Source organism: Ixodes scapularis, unplaced genomic scaffold (genome assembly GCF_016920785.2).
Source record: "Ixodes scapularis isolate PalLabHiFi unplaced genomic scaffold, ASM1692078v2 PGA_scaffold12__126_contigs__length_90152505, whole genome shotgun sequence".
NCBI lineage: Eukaryota > Metazoa > Arthropoda > Arachnida > Ixodida > Ixodidae > Ixodes > Ixodes scapularis.
The window spans coordinates 8,157,622-8,182,420 of NW_024609838.1; the positions used below are offsets into that span (position 1 = coordinate 8,157,622).

The 24,799-nt window shown below is 48.2% G+C and overlaps 1 protein-coding gene across 1 annotated transcript; it reads left to right on the top strand.

Moving 5' to 3' along the window:
• Positions 1-1,212: 1,212 nt before the first annotated feature.
• LOC8028383 (phospholipid-transporting ATPase ABCA3-like) lies at positions 1,213-23,218 on the top strand. Its single transcript, XM_040504146.2, has 7 exons — positions 1,213-1,336; positions 7,699-7,925; positions 13,578-13,907; positions 15,885-16,060; positions 17,435-17,608; positions 18,315-18,537; positions 23,009-23,218. The coding sequence occupies exons 1-7, from the start codon at positions 1,213-1,215 to the stop codon at positions 23,216-23,218; spliced, it is 1,464 nt and encodes a 487-aa protein (XP_040360080.2).
• Positions 23,219-24,799: the final 1,581 nt, after the last annotated feature.

The following is a 24,799-nucleotide window of genomic DNA, read 5'->3' on the forward strand; positions in this document are numbered from 1 at the left end:
TGCCTAAATTGCGGTGCCTATAGAACGCGTCTTCGTCGGGTCTATCGTCCAAGACCGCCCGTGTACCAAAAGTGGTCCCGAAATGGCGACGGGTGTCCATGGGGCCTCCGATGCCCTCGTCTACGCCCCGCCGTTTCGAAGCGACCGAGATGCGCGGGACCAATTTGCTTATATATTATCATATTAAGTCTGTGACTTTTGTCGCTCGCGTTTCTTTGGTCTTAGCGTTTGTCATATCCCCTTCCGCTGCTGGACCACCCCCAATATCGTGGCTAGCCACGATCTTGGACATCAAGAGGAACAAGGAAGGACGTGGTAAACAAGGCGGATGCAAGTTTTTCGTAGGGGGGTGTATACAGCTACGAAATGAGTTACGCTTACAGTATTGGTCCTCCGTTCCCCAATCTGCTAGTGGGCGCCGCCATCTTAATCCTTAGTGCAGAGCAGACGCAACTGTCGATCGTCACAATTAAATAATACGACTTCCTCAGCTTTAGACACGGTGGTAGGAAGCTCAGGTGATACCCTTTTGCTGTGTCGCGAACTCTTCTAACGTTTCTGGAGGACGGAAAAGCATTTCCTGCGATTAAGGATAAAGCTTCATATAACTGGCAACCATGATTTTAAGCGCAAGGTGGCTGAAGTATCGTCACTCTCAAGCGTAGCTTATTTAGTGACTCTAGCGGCTTCCATCTAGGCCTTCAAAGTTCGCCACACTCATGCCCTAATACCTATAGGCCTGTTTCTCTTGTCCAGGGGGCGCCGTAGCGCCCACAAGACGTGACCACATAAGCGCCTCTGCTAGTCTCCGCGAGACGTGGCCGTTCGGTGCTGACGTGGAGCGGTGTCCTATAGCGCTCCATCCTGTGCGACCTAACGGTGCAAACTAGCGTATCATTGACCCTCAGCGCCCATCCACGGGCACTATAGCAAAAGGTTTGAACAAACGCTACACGACGCTCAACCGATACGTGACGTAGAAATACATCAGACTTTTCTCACCAGGGGTGGCCGCTTAAAGCTTGAGAGCTACAGGTCTATGCGTTAGCCGGCGTTGAATGTGGTCCTGCGTTCGCAGCGCTCCTTGGCAGCCTGGTGACCGTGTTTATGGAGCACTTCTCGCACAACCTGAAGGCTCCCTTTCTCATCGTGGCTCTGGAGACGATGCTGCAAGTGATGCGGTTGGTGCCCTCCTTCTCCTACTCCCGCGGCATGACCAAGATCCTGCAGCTGAGCAGGGAGAACGCCATTTGCCGCATGGGTGGCGTGGACCTCGAACGCATCTGCAACACGCATGCCATCGACTTCAAACCGGCGCTCAAGCTCTGCTGCGAGAGTGAGATTCACACTTACACTCGGAAGATCCACTAAATAATGCATAATTTTTTTTCCTCGAAACGTGGTTTGTTTTTATTTTCGGATGATTTAATTAACTTCTTTTTTTTAGATTGTTTCTAGTTATTTTCGAGGAGAATATATTCCCACAAAGGCGTTAACACGCGAAAAGTAGACGATCGCAAACAGGCGCCGCTGTGTCTCTGCTCGTGCGGGCAAGCACGTGCAATTGCAAGCCTGGCAAAGTGGTGTTCACGTGCTCGCTGCACGTGAACCGTAACGCTGCGCAGAAATCGCTGCGTTCATTGTCGTTTTAACACGATAGAAGTTTTGTGTCGTCTTTTACTGCGTAAGCTTTTCTTTATTGAACTGGTCAGAAACTGCTATGAAAATTCTGTAAATATTTCTCGTCGGCGTCCATGAGATCTATAGCCTTTAGAACCGATTGACTCGTTTTTAATACATTAACAATAAAATGCTCGTTTAAAAAAAATCCTGGCGGTGTTTTTTGTTCGTCCGTCGTGTGCGACGCTCCTATTGCTCCGAACTGCTGATGTGACATGCTTCAACCCCTCTCTATCTCCCCGGCGCTGACAAACTGACAGACACCGCCGGGTTTTCTTCAGAACTAGCCCTTCCGTTTTCGGCAAAGTCACGTGCACAGCTGGCGCGGAGCCAAAGAGAAGGAGGCGCCGTGCAACACCTCCTCGATAACAAAGCAACAGTGTTGGACGGGATGGCTTGATCAGAGAAGGCCAATGCTCGACACAGATTGGAAACGTGTTCTGCGTCTGCGCTCGGCTTTGAGTCAAGTTTGAGCCGAACGTTGACGCAATCGTCGTGTCCAACCTGTGCCCAGCATTGGCCTTTGCTTTTGACGTCATGTCATTTAGCACTACAACCTTGTTATCTAAGACGTGTCGCGCGGCGGCGCGGTGGACTGCGGGCTTGCTCAGTTGACGCTCTGCCGTCGCCGGTTGTTCTTCACTTTGGGTGTCCGTAGTGGCGGTGCCTAGCTATGATGTGTGTTTTATTAAAACGATCGATGCGGTTCATTCCACAAGTTGTATGGATGTGGTTCTTTCCTCGAGTGATTTGGATGACCGTATTCAAAGGCGTCGACGTACTCTGACAGGCCGAGTACAAAAAAAAGGTGCAAAACAAATTACAGGAAGATGTATTGGTGGATATTTGATAAATCCGTTAGCATGAACCTTGGGGAAAATTCAAACATGTCCCCCTTTGGGAAACGCTAACAACGACCCTGTAACGGTGCCAAAAAGAGGCAGCAAAAAAGGGAGGAAGCAAAAGAGAAAGCCGCAAAAAAAAGTGAAGGGGTCAGAGTGAGCGTTTCCCAAAAAAAAAGTGAAAGCCGTTTACAACTTCCTGTAACGCCGAATTCGAGCGCAGCTCTTGAGGAGGAGGAGTGGAGGGTATATTCCTCCTCCCTCGTGATCATGCCTGCTAGTCCTCCTCCCCTCCTGCTCCCCCTCCCTCTCCTTTACCACCTCCTCGTCCTTCAAGCTCCTCCCCTCCCCTCGCCTCCGCCTCCTCGTCTCTCCTCCCCCCTCCTCCACCTTCGTACTGCTTTCCTCCTCGCCGCTGAAGTCATGTGACCCCCTCCCCCCGAGGTCACGTGACCCCCCGAACCAGACAGAGGGGAGGAGGAGGAGGGGGAGGAGGAGGAGGGCAGGGGTCCGGGGGGTCACGTGACCTCGAGGGGACGGGATCACATGACCTTGGGCGGGCCGTCACGTGACCGGCGGGGGGAGGGGAGTCACCCCCCGGGGTCACGTGACCTGGGCGGGGGAGGAGGGGGGAGGAGGAGGAGCGGGGGGAGGAGGAGGGGGAGGGGTGAAGCCGACGCCGACGCCAACGCCGACGCCGCACAGGCTGGAAACGGGTCATGTGACCCCCTCCCCCCGAGGTCACGTGACCCGCCCGGACCATACTACACAATAAGGGGAGGAGGAGAAGGAGGGGGAGGAAGAGGAGCAGGAGGGGAGGAGGAGGGGGAGGAGGAGGGGAGGGAGGGGCGCGGTTACGCCGACGCCGACGCCGCTCAGGCTGGAAACGGGCCCCTAAGAGCTGCGCTCTAAAAAAGTGAAAGCCGTTTACAACTCCTTGTAACGCTGAATTAGAGCGCAGCTCTTGAGGAGGAGGAGGGAAGGGTACTGGGGGGTCAAGTGACCTTGGGTGGGGGTCACGTGACCTAGGGGGTCACGTGACGATGACGATGCCGATGACGTCATCAGTAACGATGACGATGCGGATACCAATGACGTCATCAGTGACGTCACTGATGACGTCATCAGTGATTATGACGATGCGGATGCCGGTGACGTCATCAGTGATGATGACGATGCGGATGCCGGTGACGTCATCAGTGACGTCACTGATGACGTTATCAGTGATGATGACGATGCGGATACCGGTGACGTCATCACTGACGTCACTGATGACGTCATAAGGGGTCACGTGACCCCGGGAGTCACATGACTTGGGGAGCCACGTGACTTTGGGTGTCACCTGACCCTCGGGGAGGGGTGACGTGACCTTGGGTGACCTTGGGGAGTCACGTGACCTTGGGTGTCACGTGACCTTGGGGCCACGTGACCCTTGGGGAGGGGTCACGTGACCTTGGGATGACCTTGCTTACGCCGTCGGCGACGGCGACGCCGACGCCGCTCAAGCCGGGAACGGGCCCCTAAGAGCTGCGCTCTAAAAGGATGTGTGTGGCGTTTACAAGCGTCATGCAAACGGGTTCATGGAGAATCTACTAATAAATCTTCCTGTAACTTTTGTTTATCTAACTGTATATTTCCTCCAGACGGGCCTCCTGTGACCAACGACATTTTTTGGCGTATTAGTACAGTTCAAGTGTTTCTTGCTTATTAAAAAGAAAAGAAAAACTTATATGCACACATATTGCAGTGACTTGAACGCGTCTTTGACAGGTGAGTTTAATGTCCTAGCCCGCCTATGCATCAAAAGTGAACCCGAAGTGGCAACAAACACCTCATAAAAAAAGCTGGAGTGTCATGCCGTCGGATGTCGCGATCCTGGCGGTCGAGCGTAGAAGTTCCGGAAGAAAGCACGAGGTAGCGTGAGTGTCGCCGTCGTCGTGCTGAAGCTTCCGTGAACTGTCGAAATATAGAAAGCGTCCTGTAGCAGGACAGTCGTCTGCCGCTTCTACCACCACCGCTGTGCCGCCGCCAGGATCGCGTCCGATGACAGCATGACACTTTGGTGACGTCATCATTTTTGGATGCTATAAACACACCAGTCGGAGATGCGTTCCTGGCACCGTACACCATAAAGTTATTGTAATTTACGGTAGAGGTTCAACTGGCGCTAGTGTGCTACGGGAAATGAAAGCAGGTAGCAACTAGTCGAAGACTGACTTCCGGTAATGCATTTCTATGGCAAAAAGTGAGTACATTTTCTCCTTGCGCTCGATTATAAGAGCAAATATCCCAAATATTTGTGCAAGTGGCTTCGCACATTTCTCAGTCAGGCAGACGAAATATTACTTGCATTAAAAACAGTGCTAAAACGTCTTCTTACAGGTATTTATGTGCAATGCTGAACACGGTTAGCGCTAACACGACGTCGGCGCTTTTCAATATCGGAGATATACGGGCCAAACGACCGAAAGACATCTGGAAAACTAAGAAAGACGGCAAGAACTACGTAGTAACATGGATCAGTAACTTCCTGTGCATGTACAATCAAAATAATTGAAGGCCACGTAATATAGTCCTATTTTCAATGAGTACTGCTTTATTCTTTCGTCTCTGTGCGAATATGCTTGTTCTACGTTCAAAACATCACCCGCACGCTCGAAATTTTTGATAACAAGTGCCCGATAAAGGCTGCCCAGCAGAGAAAATAATAAAAGGAGACACCTTTCATAGCCAACATACTTTAGTCTACGTTTTGAATGATTTTAACCGCTCGTAAAGATGCACGACGGGGTCATTTTTATATATACAGGACTGACATATTAGCAATAAGCGTCACCGGAATGCTGGGAAGCCTTGAACACACTCTATATTCCTTTTGATTGTTATTTTGCCTATAATCGTCGCTTGTGTTTACACACCTGCTGTGGAACAGAGGTATGAGCCTGAAATATAGCGAAGTTAATCATCGTTCAGTGATGAAGAAAAATGCGCTAACTAAAGCAATTAAACTTTTACAATGCTGATAAAAGCACGTAATATTCGGTACGACCAAAATTACAGAAGTGTTCTATTTTATTTCCCCGTAAAGAGACAAAATGCGCCCGCGTTTTGCTATAGGAATGCACAGGAGCACCGCAAAAGTAGACTGGTTTCTGTCTGCTTCACTTTGCCTCCGGAAGTCGCATGGACACTAGCGCCAGTTGAACCTCTAGCGTACATTATAATAACTCTATGGTGTACACATACAACCTAGACCCCCTAATATCATATGAAACGACTATGTAACTTCATTTTATGTGCAATTTAAAAAAAAAAAAAAAAAATAATATATACATTTTATCATTGGTCATGGTTGTCTACCATAAATTCTTTTTTTGTCAGATGGAACATAAATGATACTGTTGTCTGTCACCCGTTTATAATAATTGTAAATTGGCGATTGTTTAATTAAATTGATGTGGCGCACTGTACCGCCACTTTTTTGTGTTTTATGTGTATAATATGTGCACAAGACACGGGATAATGTTTTGAACCACTTCAAATTGTAACCTTCGCAGGTGAAACTGCCCAATTTTCAGACTTTTCTTCATAAGCGTCTCTCGTACGGTAATAGTGGGTGTGAATTGTATGGGTGATCTTTTTTATATTTTTCAGTGGGGTTACTATGTCGATATATTATTATAGATATAAACATAAAATACCCTTAATAACGGTATTTTACTTTCAGAGGCTAATATATCATATTATATTCCTCGGCAGGGTAACCAGCTGTATAAAATATTAAAGTATAGTTTGTAACACATGCGTGCCAGCTGCTTCCTCGGTTGCAGCCATGAGCACGAAAGTGTGTAGGGTTCGCTCATAAATGCTTTCGCACTTCGAAATTCATTCTAATAACTTTTGCACTTTGGTTATATACCGCTTCGAAAAAATCTTCAACATTTGGTTAACGCTGCGCCGCAGCGATACGAGGTGCGTGCTGAGGCCCTTCGCGAATGCTTTTCAATGAGCGGAGGGCGAACAAAACGAGTTCGAAAAAAGGGTTTGACGCAGAAGGCTGCTTTTCTCCAGCACCTCATAATTTGACAAGTCTTAAGGGCCACCCACACTAGCGAGAAAACGCGCCCGGCACGCCGATAAATCGGTTAAGCGGGAAGATAAAGGGCGTGTCTCTGCACGCGCTCGTGGCGCTGACTGTGCTTCGGCGACATTTTGTTACTTGCCGCGATCGGCGTGCCACGCGCGTTTTCTCGCTAGTGTGGGTGGCCCTTTAAGGGCCACCCACACTAGCGAGAAAACGCGCCCGGCGCGCCGATAAATCGGTTAAGCGGGAAGATAAAGGGCGTGTCTCTGCACGCGCACGTGGCGCTGACTGTGCTTCGGCGACATTTTGTTACTTGCCGCGATCGGCGTGCCACGCGCGTTTTCTCGCTAGTGTGGGTGGCCCTTTACACTAAAAAACGTGTTTTATGGCCATCCCGCTCCCTGGTTTTGTCTCTCCGTGATATCGGTCTAAAGTATCAAACTGCCAGTTTCTCTCCTCGTGCAATAGTATTCGCAAATGTAGTTAAAAAAAAAAAAAAAATGTGTGCAACGTTTTTTTTTTTTTTTTTTTTTTCTTAACTTGTAGTTAGACTAGGCGGCCACGCGATCTTGAGCCGATTATATGCCGCCAGTATTAATAATAGTCCCGCGCTGGGGTTGGAAAAGCACAGGACACGCGCCGAGTTCGAGACATTGGTAATATAATTCGACTGTGGTCGTAATGGCCGCGATAGGACACGAGCCAGTACTCGAATGCTTGTAGAGCCATTGATCATCGTGAGACCAGGTCGAGTGCTCACGCAATACTAAGGTCCAATCTATGAGACGTAGTAAACTATCGGTCACTGGGGGGACTATGCCAAAACTGCGACCTAAAACTTTGTCGTCATGTTTCACGAAAGGGAGACTGAAAGAAAACGTTCGCTTTTATGCTCGAAATTACACCGCAACAAAAAGATTTCTTGGTCAAGGGCGTTGCTTGTGAGTATGCTCGTGCCCCACTGTAGAGCAAGGCAGCTCGTGTAAAGAGAGAACATTCCCACAGGCTATCGTTGCACCGTCCCTTTTGTTCTTCCTCGGTTATGTGCTCGTCGTTTTCGTGACAGTGTGTCGTTCGTGCCGTTTCTCTCAGCGCCTGAACACCAGCGTTTCGAGCACATCCTCATCCAGCCGCTGTCGGCGCACCACTACTCGGCCTTCTACGAAGCGGTCACGCTGGCCGTTGAAGGTTGCGTCCTCTTCCTCGTGCTCCTGTTCTTCGAGTCGCGCTGGGTGTACAGGACCGAGAGCATACTCAGCGCGCCGAAGGAGAAGTCCTCCTTCAGCGCCGCCTCCAGCCTGACCCCGACACCGTCCAGGGTGAGGCCAATGGAACAGGGCTAAACCAGAGCGTCGTCGTCATTTGTAACGCCTTAAAAAAAAAAAAAGGCAAAAAAAAAAAAAAGGAAACGAAGGACACTATTTTTTTTAAACGTTTAAACACTTCTTTAAAGTTAAAAAAAAAACCTCAGAACTTAACGTGATGCACGTTAAAGACTCCAGGCTAGCGGTTGCACCGCACTGGCTAAATTTTTCATCTACAGCTGGGAGACTCGTCGCCCCTGTGAGGCAGACCAAGTTCTAGGCTGTATAAACACACACACAACCCAATTATTATTTTGTGGGATTATTCTTTCAGAAAATGTTATTACACAAGGAAATTTTGGTCCCTGGTATTTTAACTCGGTCAGCCAGATCGCATTGCTAAAAGAGGGCGAGAGAGAAGTGGAAAAGGGCTGGCACTCGCGCTTTCCTCCTTGCTGGGTTGGGGCAAACGAATGGTGATTATAAAACTGTATTTTATCGGACACAGTCACTTTTGCACGTCAATGGCAGGTGGAAAAGGGCAGCTTCCGCCCCAACCCAGCGCGGCTGCAGATTCCGACGCACTCCAGGAAGCGCTGTAGTACTAAAAATGGCGCTGTTCAGACACAAACACACACACGCACACGCGCACACACAAGATAAAAATATAGCCTCTTCCTTCTTTGGTGAAGAAGGAAGAGCAGCGAAGCTGTACTATTTTGGGACGGTCTCAAGGACGACCTCGAGGACGACGCCTAGAGGACGGAGTTTAGGACGACGTTAAGGACGACTCCTTGGAGGACCTCAAGGAGGACTCCTTGGAGGACCTCAAGGAGGACTCTTTGGAGGACCTCGAGGAGGACTCCTTGGAGGACCTCAAGGAGGACTCCTTGGAGGACCTCGAGGAGGACTTCTAAGACGACCTCGAGGACGACTTCTAGGACGAAGCGTAGAGAAATTCAGCCTTTCCACTCTGGTGGAAACCATAGTGGAAAGGCTGGAAAGGTTGCCGCCATCTATGAGCGACTGCGGCAACCAAACAACCGTCAAGCCGTTTGTCTGGCTGCCGCCGTCGCTCATAGATGGCGGGAGCTGTCCAGAGTTTTGTGTCAACATTTATTTAGTGACGGACACGAAACTGGGGAAGCTAGCCTTTAAAGGGGCAGCTTCACTCAATTTTAAAAATTTTGAGATAGTCGCCCATTTTGCTTTGAGGAGCACTCAGAATCAATCCCCAATCCTTTGTTTCGCAAAAAATAAAATATTTTTCGAGCAATTTTACTCTACCCATAATCGTAAACCGAAACCGAAACAGTGACATAGCCGGACAACCTTGAATCTTCGGCATCACTAAGCATGTAAACCCATGTGATATACAAGGGGTCACGTGATATATCACGCGGACAAAGGGCATCGTCCTCTTGCCGCCTGAGACGCTTTGAACTGCTTGCGCCTCACGCTCTCGAAAGGCTTTGTTCTGTCTCCTAGCGCGTTCGCCTCTGCTCGTTCCGACTGCCGTGTATTCGGAGACTTGACAACGATTGTGGATTTCGCTGCCAACCTCCTCGCTCGTTATGCTGCGTTATTCCGCTTCTTTAGTCCGTCTGCGGTGTACTTGCGTGGACGAGTACGTTTCGCCACTGCCGAGGTTGCGGCCGCCGACGATGTAGATGCTGGAGGCGCCGCCATGTTCGTCGGCGTCGAGAGGAGCACAAGCGGCCGAGCGCGCGCCGCCATGTTCCTTTTACAGGATGGATGGATGAATCCGGCTGAGCTCTTTGAATCGGGCGGTAGCTTACGCCATCTAGCCATTTTGTTTTACCATTTAAGCTTAGAATATCTAAATGTGAAAACTACATTCACTCCGCACTGCAAAGAAAGTGAGGCTATAAAACCCCCTTGCCATCAGTTAATAAGAAAATGGATGGATGGATGGATGGATGAATGAATACGGCTGAGCCCTTTGGATCGGGCGGTAGCTTACGCCACCTAGCCATTTTGTTGTACCATTAAAGCTTAGAATATTTAAACGTGAAATCTATATTCACTCCGCAGCGCAAAAAAAGAGAGGCTATGAAACCCCCTTGCCATCAATGAAGAAGAAAATACCTAGCTTTCTCTCGATTTCTGCCACCATTCACTTAATCTTTGCTTGGTAATCTCTACAGTCTTGAAATCCACTCTCCCTTCGCTGTCTCTAAAACCCAATGACTTTATTAAATCTATGTTGTCTTCGGTAGGCATAGGGTGAAGCCCTTTACAGTAGAGTATGAAGTGCTCAGACGTCTCGTCCTCCTCTCCACAAGCAGTGCACACTGTATTCATTTCCTGGTACTTCACTCTGTATGTTCTGGTTCGCAGAACACCCGTCCTCGCCTCAAACAACAATGAGCTTCCCCTAGAATTGTCATAAATGCTTTCTTTGGCAATAACTGTTTTGTTTAATCTATAGCTTTCCAGAGCCGTCTTTGTCTGCATTCCCTCTAGCCACCGATTTCTTTCTGTGGCCTTAACTTTCTTCTTAACTGAGACTTGCTCTTCCGTATCTTCGCTATAGCCCAAAAACTTTCCTCTTAATTTCCTAGTGCGCTGTCTCCACTTTGTGTCTACACACCCCTGTATAAATAGCTGAAAACCTTTCGTGCCCATTGCTCCCCACCCATTTGCCTCAACCTATCCTCAAATTCTATCTTGCTCACCGCTTCCCTGCTCTCAAATGACGCCCGTCCCATGTCTCCTTGTACTCTCTGGTTTGGCGTTTTGCAATGTGCCCCCAAAGCCAGTCCACCTACTCCGCGCTGTTTTATTTCTAGTCTCGCATGCACTTCGGATTTCATGCATAGCACTGCGTTTCCAAAAGTCAAGCCAGGCACCATGACCCCTTTCCAAATCTCTCTCACCACCTCATACCTTTTGTAATTCCAAAGTGCTCTATTTTTCATTACAGCTGCATTTCTGTTACCCTTACCTATTATATACTTTTCATGCTCTCTGAGATATTCTGCCCCATTACATATCCATACTCCTAGATACTTGTATTTACTAGCTCTCTCAACTGTAATATTCTGTATCTTCAGCCTCTCAACTTCATTCTCGTTAAAAATCATGACTGCTGATTTTTCGCTACTGAATTCTAAACCTAATTCCTCTCCATCCCTATCACAGATGCTCAGTAATTCCTGCAACTCTGTCGTGTTGTTAGCCATTAGTACGATATCATCCGCATACATCAATCCCGGTAAGGATTGCTGAATTTTTTGGCCTAGCTTACAGTAAGAAAGGTCGAATCCAAGCCCACTCTTCTCTAGTCTATCCTCCAATCCTATCAGATACAACATAAACAGCAAAGGCGATAACGGGCACCCCTGCCTAAGGCCTCGTCTTATCTCTATTTTCCCTGTCGCCTTTTCTTCCCATGTTATAATCACCTTGTTATCTTTGTAAATGTTCCTTAATAGTGCTGTTAGTCCTTCATCTAGGTTTAAGCTCTCCATTATGTCCCACAGGTTCCTTTGGTTCACATTGTCATAGGCACCCTTGATATCCAGAAATGCCAGCCAGAGCTGTCTGTTTTCTTTTTGCGCTATTTCTATACACTGTGTCGGAGAAAATATATTGTCCTCCAACCTTCTTTGTTTCCGAAACCCGTTCTGTAACTCGCCCAGTATGCCCTCGCAATCTACCCACTCCTCCAGTCTGTTTTTTTTATAATCTGCAGTACCAGCCTGTAAATAACCGGTGTCACGGTTATGGGACGATAATTCCTAATGTCAGACTTATCTCCCTTTCCCTTATATATCATACTCATCCTACTAAGCCTCCATTCATCTGGAATATTTCCTTTTGTTATCATGGTACTCACCTCCCTTAGTTTTGCCTTAGATTTAGGACCCAAATTCTTCACCAGCTTGACAGGGATACCATCTGTGCCTGTCGACGTGCCACTAGGGACTCTTCGTTCCGCCTTTTCCCATTCTCTTTGTCCAAAATACGCGATGTCACAAACTGGACTGCTACTTCCTTCGGTTCTCCTATCTTCCACATGTACCCGTTCCCAAAATTTCTCCTCCATCACTGCTCCTATATATTGTATCGCATCATCTCCCTTTAATTGATCTCCCTGATGCGAGAGTATGAACCTCTGTCTAGCTTGCGTCGTTTCACCGAGTGAGTTCAAGTGCTCCCAAAACGTCATGGCAGCGTTTCTATCCTTCTTACTTACATTACTCATCCATTCCTCACCTTTTCTCTGAATTTTCGCATTGATTAAACTGGATGCCTCTCGGCGACATGTTATAAAATTGTCCCATTTTCTTATTACTTCCGTTTCGGACTCCCCACTACGCTTGGAATACCTGTGTTCTCTAGAGGCTTCCTGACGTTTTTGTATCGCTTGCTTCACTTCTTTGTCCCACCAGCTTTTTGGTCTATGTCCTTGCTTCCCCTTTCGTTTACTCTGAACTTTGTCTAGTTCTAGAGCAAAAAGCCCTCTCATAGGTCCAATCTGTATACTGTTGCCCTGAAACTGCTGCCTTTATTCTTTCAACAACTATTTCCACCTCTTTGTCGCTGCAGAAAGATTGCTTTGAATTATGTTGTCTAGTTTCAGCATTTACTTCTCTGGCAAAATTCAGCTTAATACGTTTGTGATCACTACCAAGACTTTTGGAACCTTCTTCATCTATTTCCACTACTTGTAACTTACCATATATTTTGTGTGACATGAGTACGTAATCTATAGTTGAATGTAGATTGCCAGTTTCCCAAGTTATGTGCCCGTCACACTTCTGACTGGTATTACATAAAACTAAGTCATGTTTTTCCACCAGTTATAGTAATATGCCAGTAAATGCGCGGGACCCACAGCGCCATGGGGTGGCGTTTTTTGAAACTATGACTCGCGCGAGCCAATGGGAGCCCAAATCGCTGCCACAGACTACAGGCTTCGTTCCATTGGGACTAGGGAATTTAGGTACTGTTTGGCGCGCGGCTTCAAAAGCTGATAATGCCGGTTTGCTCCATAAAACAATTAGTTTTCGCATAAAAAAAAGAGAGAAAAACTCAACATAGAACGTTTTATTTTTTAGGCAGTCGACACTGCAATTCGATGGAGTAAATTAAAAGCAACGCCAAAGTTTCTAACTCGCAGCGCTCATCGCGTTTGTGGATTTCCTCTCACAGATTGAACCATTCGTGTACAGTAAATAGGCCAAAGTGTTGCGCTCTTTTGTTTTTGCGGGTCACTGGTCGAAGGGTTACTAGTGAATCTACAAAGACAACGAGCTCCTTGATGATGGACGTGTGGTACTGCTTGATTGGCTCTACTGGAATGCAGCTTTGGTTGTGGTTGGACTAAAAGTGAAACAGAATATAGAACATGAGCATCGTGGTCACTTAAATAGAGCCATTCCTAGATGCCATTTTGAAGTTGCCCCAGTGTGACTTATTTTCGTGTCTATTGTCCGTGGGACATTCTCTGTCGCTCATTGCGCTTGTAGAATTTCATTTCGATGATTATATTCTTAACCAAGTGGCAACGGGCAACTAATAACGGTGTTCACGTTCGTTCAGAAACGAGTGAATTAAATGCCCTGGTCAAGCGGTATCCATCTGCCCTGGCTGTTGACGATAAAAAGGTGAGCCGCACGTTCGGTTTACACTTTGCAGCACCGGGAGGAAGATTCTGACGTGGTCCGGGAGAATCAGCTGGTAGAGGGCATGGGCCAGTCGTCTCGCGGAGCGTCCTCGACGCTTGTCTCGCCGGTGCACAAGACCATCATGTTTGTGAGCCGCCTGACGAAGGCGTACGGCTGGTGGGAGAAGAAGCCCGTGCTGCAGGGGCTCAGCTTCACATTGCGCACCGGGGAGTGCTTCGGCTTGCTGGGCGTCAACGGGGCCGGCAAGACGACTACCTTCAGGATCCTCACGGGCTACTTCATGCCCGCCAGCGGCGATGCGTGCATCAACACCTCCTCTGTCGTCAAGGACACCAGATCTGTGCGTAGTACCCGATGCATTACCGTACTTCGTTGCTACATGGCTACGGAAAGCAGGACATGCTCCTCACGCAAAGCCTTCCACTCTTTCTGCTACAGCAGAGCGAACCTTGGAGAGGAGTCAAGTACACTCTACAGTTCACTCTGCTCGAGTGGAAAGTGTTGAGGGCTTTGCGGGAAAAACTTTTCCCAATTTTCTTAGTCGAGTATAGGGAAATGCATCCCACTCTGCGAAGATCCTATCCCCTTGGCGTGGGAAAGTCTGTATAGTTCGAACGGCTGGACGCGGCTCAGCCTGTAATTTCCTTTCAAATTGGGAGGGTGGCTGGCGCCATCTACTGTAATGGGCTTCTAGCGCCAGTCTGACCTCGATGTCTACGTGCGCTGGCGGTAACCCTCACCCTGGGAGGCGGATAGCGCCATACGCATGTGTTCTCTCTGAAGTGAAACGCTCTAACCACTAGGAGATAATTTGGTGCTGCAGGCACTGTCTTATGCAGATGAGCGGAGTGGGAGGCATTATTTCTAGTAAAGTATTTGGTATAACTCAGAAGTACCCCTCCGCTTTCCCCCTCCACTCCCTTCGCCCTCTAAGAAAAGGCCCATGATAACTTAGAAAGGAACAGAAAAATAATTTTTTCTAAGTCGCATATTTTCTTGTATTTTACCTGTTCATATCAGGACTATCATATGCTGCGGCACAAGTGCGTATGATAACCTTGTAGCAAGATACGAATAGCCAGCAGCAAGCTAGCTCAATGCTCTTCAAGATTATACATAAAAACGCGAACCTGATGAACACATAGAAGAGGGGATAAACGCTGTGTGTGTTTATTCATTTTCTTTGTGAACCTAGGGTCCGCTTTGGATTGGTTAAAGAGCTTAAGAAATTGGTACGTCAAATGATGCATTAAAGGGGTAGGGAAACGAAATTTCAGCGCTCATTTTCTGGCTTTAATGTGTTGCATGTTGCACCCTAACCTCAAAGACACCAGTCTTCCGTTGAAAAGCACAAGAAAACTAATTTTAGAGCTAAATAAACGATCTTCAATGTGCACCTGGTGGATGCATGCGGAGCCTATTTGGGAGGTAGTCTAGCAACGTTGTGGAAACTGCTACGTAGTCGTGACGTAGCAGTTTCCTTCGGAGCAACGCCGCTCTTTGGTATTTCAACATTTTCCTTCTTAGCTTTCCTCCTCAACTCACAAGTCGCGCATTGTACCAAACGGTTCAAGAAGGCGGAAAGGAAGGACTCCCCTCTTTCTCGGACCCTCGTTCGTGCAACCGGACATAGCCATTCTCCCCCTAGAAGATTAGCACGTCGCTCAAAACTCGAACAAAAGTTGCTTTCCCCACCTCGTTCAGCCCTAAGCTGACAGTCTTGTGGAAGCTACGTGCTCCTTGGGCCAGCCACACGCTCGTCACCCCACGGGCACTTCGAGCGGCTCGGTTGTAACGCGCTGACGCTATTGACACCATCACAACGCTGACAACGCCACCAAGGGCAAAGCTCATAACCACGCCTGCCTTACTACTCCACGAACGCGGGAAATCTTTTCTTTCTGTTTTTGTTTGCGCCGGATATCCCATGACGCATCGCGCTCTCCGTTCGCTTCTCTTCGAGCGCTTGCTCGAGTGCACCGTTTGGAACGAAAAATATGGCCAATCGTCAAAATACAAACGCGCGATTATCATTTACGGTTATTATACGTCGTGCTTGACTCATTTCCGAACGAAATCTGAATATTTCAATTTTTGTTTCCGTACCCCTTTAATCGAATAATTGGTACGTTAATCCATTATTTTCCCCTCGTTACCGGAAACGCCAACCCTTCATTTTTGTATAGCAGTTAAAAGCCTATGCCATGTTCTCGTCCGTGGGCCCTCTACGTTTCCTGCTCCGTTCCTCTTCAGTTGACGCACCTTCCGTGGTGAACCTTTCTTTGTTGCGCCGCATGGCGGCGGCATACAGTTCCAGAGCTACCTGGGCTACTGTCCTCAACGAGACGGAGTCCTGGACCTTCTGACAGGCACAGAGACGCTCGTGCTCCAGTGTCAACTCAAGGGCATCGCCGACACGACCAACTACATTGAAGTCCTGCTGGAGGTCTTCAACATGGAGGACATCGCCGAGCAGCTAGTGGGAACGTACAGGTATACGTCCTCACGCTTGACTTCCATGGGTTACATCTGTTAGGCCACGGTCACGCTGCTAGAGCATCGTACAAAAGACAGTTTGCAAACACTGTCTGAGGCCTTCCTCGTATGACTGTCTCGCCAGATTGGTCCTACGAGAACTGCCTGCAGACATGTTCAAAGAATACATATATGTATGAAGGAAATAAGCTTCGAACATATGTGAGCCGCGTCCACAGATGATTATGTCATCATGTCTATGGCGAACACCGTGTCTCTTGTATGAGGCATGAGCGGTGTGACTCTGGCTAGAAGGTTATGAAGGCTATCCACTGGTGCCCATGGCTCCTGAGCGCAAGGTATAACGACGAGCTCCAACAGTGCTCTTGTAACGTACATTCAAGACCAACAGAATGGCCGGTTTCTGTAGCCTTCAAATGCGAGCTCGTTCCGAGAGTGCGCATTGAACAGCGCACTCCAGGTGTAGCGTCCAGTGAATACTCCCTATGGAGCATTGTAATGGTGCTCTATAGGCCTCCCGGACATCTACACAGCTCGGACACGTTAGTCTTATATTCTATCTGTCCATCGCCAGTGTAAAGGGGGGGGGGGGGGGGGTGAGGTTTTACTGCGATGCCGTACTCGCCGTTGGCGCTTTGCGTGCTGCTTGGAGTTTTGCTTTCTTGGAGTTTTTTAAGTTTCACATCTGCGCACAAAAGCAGTATTGTCTCAGCGTCCAAGCTATGATTTCTTTTTGTGGCGAAAATGATTAGAATTACAATTCTGTCTTTGCTGTCGCGAATATGTTCAGAAAGAAATTAAGAAAATATTATTTATTTTGAATGGTTACAATGTCAATACAAACGCATTGACTTACTGTTGCGTCACCGTTGATTAAAGTACATCTAACAGGTTCTTGAAGAAGAGTACGAAGTATTACGAGGTTATTTACTGCAAGTAATGGTAGTAAGTACACCGGGCACAATGTAAAGTGCTCTAAACATATAAATACAACGTAATTTTAAAGTAAACTACAACAAATTTTTAAATAATCTTTTATGCTGCCGGTTCATTCCCCTATACAGCGTTTTGTTGTTGTTGTTGTTGTTTTTTTTTTTGGGGGGGGGGGGGGGGGGGGGAATGGCGTCGAATACTGGATAAAGTCAACTGGTCACGGAACATTGTTTTTCTTTCGCTGATGGTATAAATTTAACAATACCAAATATGGGGATTTTGCTTTGAAGTAGGGAGTTTTACTTTATTCGGAAAGTACCAGAAAAAGTAAATTTGAAAAGTAAAGTACGAGTATGAAAACTCTCAACACTAGCCATAGCAGCCTATTACATGCTGAGTGACTGTAACTCGGCGATGGTGTTCCCTGTTCCTTTGCAGTGCGGGCAACAGGCGCAAGTTGTCTCTGTGCCTGTCTATGATCGGCACGCCGCAAGTCCTCCTGCTGGACGAACCCTACGTTGGCATTAGCACCATGGCACGCAAAAGAATTATCAACTATATAAGTGCCCTCCAGCGGGCAGCCAAGATGTCTATTGTACTCACATCTCACAGGTAACAGGCACTCCACAGTTTCTTCCGAAGAGGCAAATAGGTGCAGATAAATGGCGGTGGCATTTCTTGTTTGGTGTGTGTGTGTGGGGGGGGGGGGGGGGGGGGTCCGGCTAAACCCTTCCCCACACACTGTAGCCCACTTTATAATACACATATGCATTACGCCCTCCCGCACGCTTCCCAGATCATAGATTTCATCAGCCGTCTCAGCCGCCTCCCTTAACAGATATGCCATGCTGACCGAAAGGCGTCTCCGATTACTGTGGTGTAGTTTAGCGTCTCACGCGCATCGAAAGTTGTCCCGAAGTGGCAGCAAATTGCGTCAGGGGAGCCGGCGTGCCACGCTGTTGGATGTCGCGATCCTGGGGGTTGGTCGTAGAAGTCTCGGCAAAAACTCCCAGCTTGTCGCCACGCCATTCCGACTCCTAGCTGCTGAATCCTCAGTGTATTGTCAAAATCGAGAGCGATCTGCAGCAGAACAGGCGTCCGCTGCGTCCACCAGCGCCGCTGTGCCACCCCCGAAATCGAGACAGGCCACAGCATGAGACAAGTGTGACGTCATAAGGCGGAGATCGTAGGATCTCAAAAGAGGACGCTGCAAACATACTATTCAGAGGCGTGTTTCAAGCACCATAACCGCTCAGAAGCCCCGCGCATTGCACCGGTCTTTGGGGCTGACTGTATCGATCGTCCGCACTGCACGCAGCCTGACGGATGTGGAGTTCCTCTGCAACCGCATAGCCATTTTGAGCAAAGGCAGGCTGCAGTGCCTGGGCTCGCTGCCGCACCTCAAGAAAAAGTTCGGTAAAGGCTTCACCATCACCGTCAAGACCTACCCGGACAAGAAGCAGGACGCGACCTACCAGGAGCAAGTGGCAAGGGCCGTCAAGGCCCATTTTAGGAACGCCGAACTGGTCCACAGCTACGAGGTGGGGCTTTTTCGAATGCGTAAATAGATTATTTTCTTAAAGTAAAAGCCATCTAGGTGCAATCCCAAACGCTTCACTATGTCTGCACTATAATAACAGCGATGGGAGAACGAATCAACTAAATCGAGCTCCACCGACTTCCTGAATCAAAGGATACATACAAGTACCAACGTGATAAAATCAATTCACCGATTTCTGTTTTAGGTTTTCGAAAGCGTTCGGTTTTCTTGGTGGGTTTGACTCAACGAGGTGGAGGGGCTTAGGGTGAGGGGCTTAGGGCAATAAACTGGTATCTCGTTCACCATGCAAAAGTGACCCCCACTTGACTGTCGCCATGTTGTACATATTTTACCACTACACACGTGACCGCACGAAATCCTGAGGCTTCTACGGAAACCTGAGCCGATATTTGTATTGCAATCGTTGTAAAAAACATAAGCTATTTTTCTATACAGTTAGCCCCAGAGGTCAGTATCTAGCTCCGAGAAAAACCCAAAATACAGCACTGCGATTGACGACATCTTGCGGAGGCATTGCAAAGCTGCGGGAGTTTTTGTCGCAAAAGCACAATTCGGACTTAAACGAAACACCACTAATCTCGTCGGTACTCTTATTAAAGACCAATAAGCAATTATTTGTGCGCGGTACTACGTTAAAATCGACGTAAAACTATAAGGTCACGTGTCTAGGGGTCAAAAATGTGCAACATGGTGGCGGCCAATTGGCGGTCACTTTCAGCTGCCAGTTCATGGCTCTAAGGCCCTCTACCTCGTTGGTTTGGCCCTACACAGGATGGGTAGAACAAAGTCTATTGCCCCATTCTTTACGAGCGTCATTTGTTGTACCTGTGTAGACGGCTTGCAGTGACCTCACATGAGCGGCCATTGGGATATCTTTGGCACTGCGCGCGTACCTTTCGCAGCCCACGCTTTCCGGAACCGAATTGTTTATTTTTTGTAAGAACAGGTAGAAATTACTACGAGCGCAATACGTTGACGTCACTTGCAGGCGTCATCGCATTGAGTAAACTATTATTTACTCGTCGCCGTCGGTGCTATTGGCGACGTGAGTGATCGAAAGCGTCGCTGTAATCGGCCTTCCATGATTGGCCGAATGCTGACTGTGACGTCAGCAAAGGATTTTTCATGCACGGAAATAAGAGTAATGTAAGAATTTCAATTTTGACGGTGTTGGCAATGTTGGTGTCAAAGCTCAATAATTTCAAACTTCCACAATGCTAATTACTAACACCATCGAACGTGTGGTTCGCGAGGTAATGACGTCACGAGAGGAAACCATATAGAGGGCGCCACCTGAACATCTCGCTGCCAATATTTTGTTTCAGCTTATCTCCAGACTCAGCCGATGCTACAAGCGCGAGCATCTGGCCCTGAACAGTGCCCGCCCTGCACGAGCGCGCGTGCTTGGCAGGGACGCTAAAAAGCGCGGAGCTCGCGCTTGTAGCATCGGCTCGTCGTCGAGACTTGCGTAGCATTCACGGTGCTGTAGCACCGCACTGCTGCAACAGAATAAACGGCTCGTCTTGAGCCTCGTTCGAACGCGGTCGCGCAACTATCTTTAGGGAGTTTTCGTAGATCGTTTTCGCCGTCCCGCAAGGCCCTCCGCAACCCGCTACGATGGCGGGAACTCCACCGTCAAGGCTATCGGCGCGCAGGCGCAGTAGCAACTTCTTCGTTACGGAACGCTAAGCGGTGTACGAAAACTCCCTTTTGACAGGTGTAGACCACCGCGGAAGCCACGGTATCCTTGGCAACGTAGCGCAACATAGTGGACGCCGAGAATACACCGTTAATAAATATGCACTAAAAAACTTATCTACTTTTTTTTTTTTTTTTTTTTTGCTTTTTTGTGTGTGATTTTGAAAGCATGAGCGAGCGGACTTTCTGAGACATTGGAGGGATCAACAAACCGGTTTAAACGCATTAGGTGCGGACCAAACATATTTCATCACAATTTCTTTCTTTTTTTTCCTCCTCAAACTCTCGTCGGCCTTGGCTGAAGTATGTTTTGGAACGTGTTTTTCCTACCGAAGCAAGAGCACTCGTCCACAATATACGAACTTTGATAACGCCTGGAGTATTTATACACAATCAAAAAGACTCGCAAATATTATCGAGGTCAATGGGATCCTTAAAGCACGTAGATTAATGGGACCATGAAATGATTTTGGTCTGGAGTAAAAATATTTCGAATGGGGATTTTGCTAAGTCTAGGGGGACAAAGCTAGTACACGAAGGGGGAAATCCGAAACCGCGCTTTTCGGGGCGAAAATGTGAAATAGAGAAGGATATATATGACCTTCTTTCCTTCAAAAGTTCTCCGCCTTTTCACTGTGACGCATCCGCGGTGTCCAAGCACATCAGCCGAACCCCAGCTCACGTGTTATACAGGGAAACTGCGTCTCTTGGACGTGTGCGCTTGTCAACAATCAATTCGTTGACGAATATTTGGATTCGCGTTCGTGGTCAACGAGTGCCGTAAAGACACTAATCATCACTCGCGAATGACAAGTTCCATGGCGCGCTTAAAAAGTACAGTGGAAGCTAAGACTCCTCTCATCCGGCGCCCAAGCACGTCACGACCACGTCATTTCTTATTTCGCTTTTGAGTTGAGAATGAAAGCGAAGGAGAAAGAATTTCAAAAATAATTTCATGGTCCCGTCAGGTGAGAACCCTGAAAGAATGAGGCGATAAACATCGTGCCTTTTTAGAAAGGCGCGCATCTATAGGCATTCGCCAAACACTAGTTCCATTAATCTGTCACCGCGCGCGCTGCATTCTGGGAACTTGTGGGCCAGGAGCGGGGCGCGTATGAATTTTGATTTGCACTGAGTCCCACAATGTACAGCGTGGCAGTTTGCCGCGATGAGGCGTTTCGAGTTTTGGAATAGTATATTTGAACCTGTTATGCCGATCGAACTTTACGACGTAGTGTCTTCTTATTTCAAACTTAACGAAATATTATACCGCGTAAAATTTTCAAGTATACAGTTCTTTCTCAACGGCGCAGCCATCTCTCGTCACTTCTGCTATGCGTCAAATCAGTGTTTTGATCTCTTCTCACGCCGCTGGAAGGTGTTCCGGAAAAATCCGTGATAGTGACACTCTTGTTTTGCTTCACTTATATGTTCTCGTATATTCCAGGTTGAAACGTTTTATTTTATTGCCTTGCATACCCGATACCAGATATTTTATTGCCTTGCATACCAGATAGGGGTCACGTGGAAGTCACGTGGGGGTCACCTTGGGGGACACGTGACCTTGGGTGATCTTGGGAGGGGTCATGTGATTTTGGGGTGACCTTCGGGGGTCACGTGACCTTGGGGTGACCTTGGTTACGCCGACAGCGACGCCGCTCAAGCCGGAAACAGGAGCCTAAGAGCTGCGCTCTAAAACGTTTTGCGAACTGCAGGAGGTCTCCTAACTCGAGCCTCCAGGGGCACGTTGCCTAGCAAAGTCGCGGACGCGCCTAATATCCCTGTGCTTGCTGGTTGAAACACAAAGACGCGAACGTAGGCTTGAGCACACGAGCTTTCAGTCATCAATAAAATAAAATTTAAAAGCATGCAGTGTTTTTTTTTTTTTTTTTCACAGAGCTTTTTAAGCACAAATATTTGCTCGTCCGTCCATGACCCGGCTAAATGTGGCGAGGAAATTCATGTTATGTGACCTTTACACCAATCCATTATCTAGGGTTAAATTTTGCCAGAAAATTGACGTCACGTGACTTACGGATGTATTCAATTTTTCTAATAAATTTACCACGGAAATTTCCATTAAAAATTTAACAGGATATTTGGTGAACTTGAGGTTGGGTTGCCTTGCTGCATGCCCATCCGCGAGGAACAACACGAAGCCGGGGCTTCCGAAACGAGAAACTACATTTATTAAAGTCACATCGTATGACATCGCCGGTGGAGCGTTCGAACTGCACGCCTCCGTGACCACAGTCCGTCTCCTCTCTTCTGTGGGCCATCTTTTGTAGGCTTCTGCGCCTGTCCTACGTGCGCCGTTGCGCCCCTCAGATGTTCTCCAGTTTGGGCGGCCGGCAGCGGCCTCTGGCCGTGGTGGCAAACTCTCGCTCCCACAAACTATATGTTCTTTTCTCGCCGACACGGCAGTTTAATATTTTCTAAACAAATGTAACGATCGCAATTTAAATACAGCATTACGTGCATTACACGACTTTAAAGATCGAAGTCGTTTCCATTTTGGGGACTTTTAGCAAACCATTACCGTGTTCCACGTAACGCGCTATACCGGTGTGTTTGAAGCATGCTGTTAAGCGCGCGCCCCGCCGTCCCGGTATCACAGGGGCGGTATGCTTTAAAGGCTTCGGTAGTGCAGTACGCGGAACACGGTAATGGTTTGCTAAAGGTCCCTATTATCTATTTATGTTTTGGGAAAGGACGTTGTCGTCGATGCCTCGTTTATACCTTTCCTGCCGCAGGGTCTCCTGGAATTTCGCATGACCCACGTGAGCTTTCTGTGGAGCGAGATGTTCAGCAGGATGGCCAAGATCAAGAAGACGTTCAAGCTGCAGGACTTCTACATCACGGATACGTCGCTGGAACATATCTACCTTAGCTTCACGCACAGAGAGGCCAGCGTCGCCGCCTTGCGGAGTACTACGCCCAGGCCGGCGGTTCTGGGCCTCTAGGAACGCGTCACGGCCATTTAGTCGATAGAGAACCGACCCGAGGAATATTGAGATAAAACGACAATGCAAGAGTTTCGTATCATCGTGTTGTGTTGCTTTTGGGTTATAGTCGCTTCGGAAACATCTGTTGCGTCAGCACGAAGGCCATCGTATACGCCCTTTTTCATAAGGGTGCCGCCATCTTGAATTTTGTCACTTTCAGTATCGGCGAAAACATTGTTTTGCCGTCGCCACGCAAATAGAAGACATTCAGGATTTAAGGGGTTGTGCAACGACATTGGGTAGGAATATATCTTACTTTACACCAGCTTCCTGGCACTAGTGGTACCCAAGAATACTCAAACGCAACACCACTGACCAAGAAGCGTCTTCGTCGCGGCGGAATTCAAAAGATGAAAGCCGAGCTTTTCTTTCAGTCTCTCCTTCCAAAGCATGCAGCGTTTTGCTCCTTCGCGAAATTTGATGACGGAGCTGTGGGGACAATGGAAACAGTACGATCCCCGGGAATGCGTCATCGAGCTTTGCGGTGACGATATTCAAATGCTGCTCACAAAGTGGAGGCGAAGACTGCGTCCACAGCGTCCTCCACAACTCACTTCAGTGGTTTTCATTAAAAAAATGCATTTCAATGAACGCGCTCTTTGTTTTATTGATTTATTGCGCTGGTAATATCACGTGAAGCGCATTTGTTCGCCCACTCGACTGGTGCCGTGCTGGCGAGCAGCCAGCACGCCACCGGTCGAGCAGACGGCACCAATCCAACAAACAAAACGAAAAGGAGACAGGAGGAGGAGTAGGCGAGGAGGGCGCACGCTAACAACAGTGCTGGCGCCATCTGGCCGTCTTTCTCAAATTATTTTCGTCTGGCACCATACGTATGTTCGCCTTTCTGCCACTAGCGCCTTGTGGCGCTAATTTCTCCTTACCACTACTTACCACGGCTGAAGCTGCACTCGGCTGACTAAAGGGCCGCCCACACTAGCGAGAAAACGCGCCCGGCGCGCCGATAAATCGGTTAAGCGGGAAGATAAAGGGCGTGTCTCTGCACGCGCTCGTGGCGCTGACTGTGCTTCGGCGACATTTTGTTACTTGCCGCGATCGGCGTGCCACGCGCGTTTTCTCGCTAGTGTGGGCGGCCCTTATGATAGGAGCTAGTTCAGACCGCTCGAACATGACTATCCGCAGGTCGATCGATGGCACTCTAACCCCCTGAGCGGTCCAAAAGCATCATTGTATCATAGGTGGAGTCGAGCAAATGCGTCACTCTGAACACTATAGAAAACAAAGGATACAATATGAACACATCCGTGCCATTCTTGATCTTTGTACATTCATGTCCCTTACATCCCATGTTTTTTTTGGAAGACTTTACGCATATAACGAGAAACAGTTACACTAGAATGCCTCAATGTCCTTCTGTTTAGGGCACCGTGGTTTAGGGTGATGCCATCGTTTGTAGTACCCGATGCCGACAGCACGAGCTCATAGGGAAAATACAAAGAAATCGCAGGAAACAAAATGTCGCCGTAGCACAGTCAGCGCCACGAGCGTGTGCAGGAGGGACACGCTCGTTCACGTGCT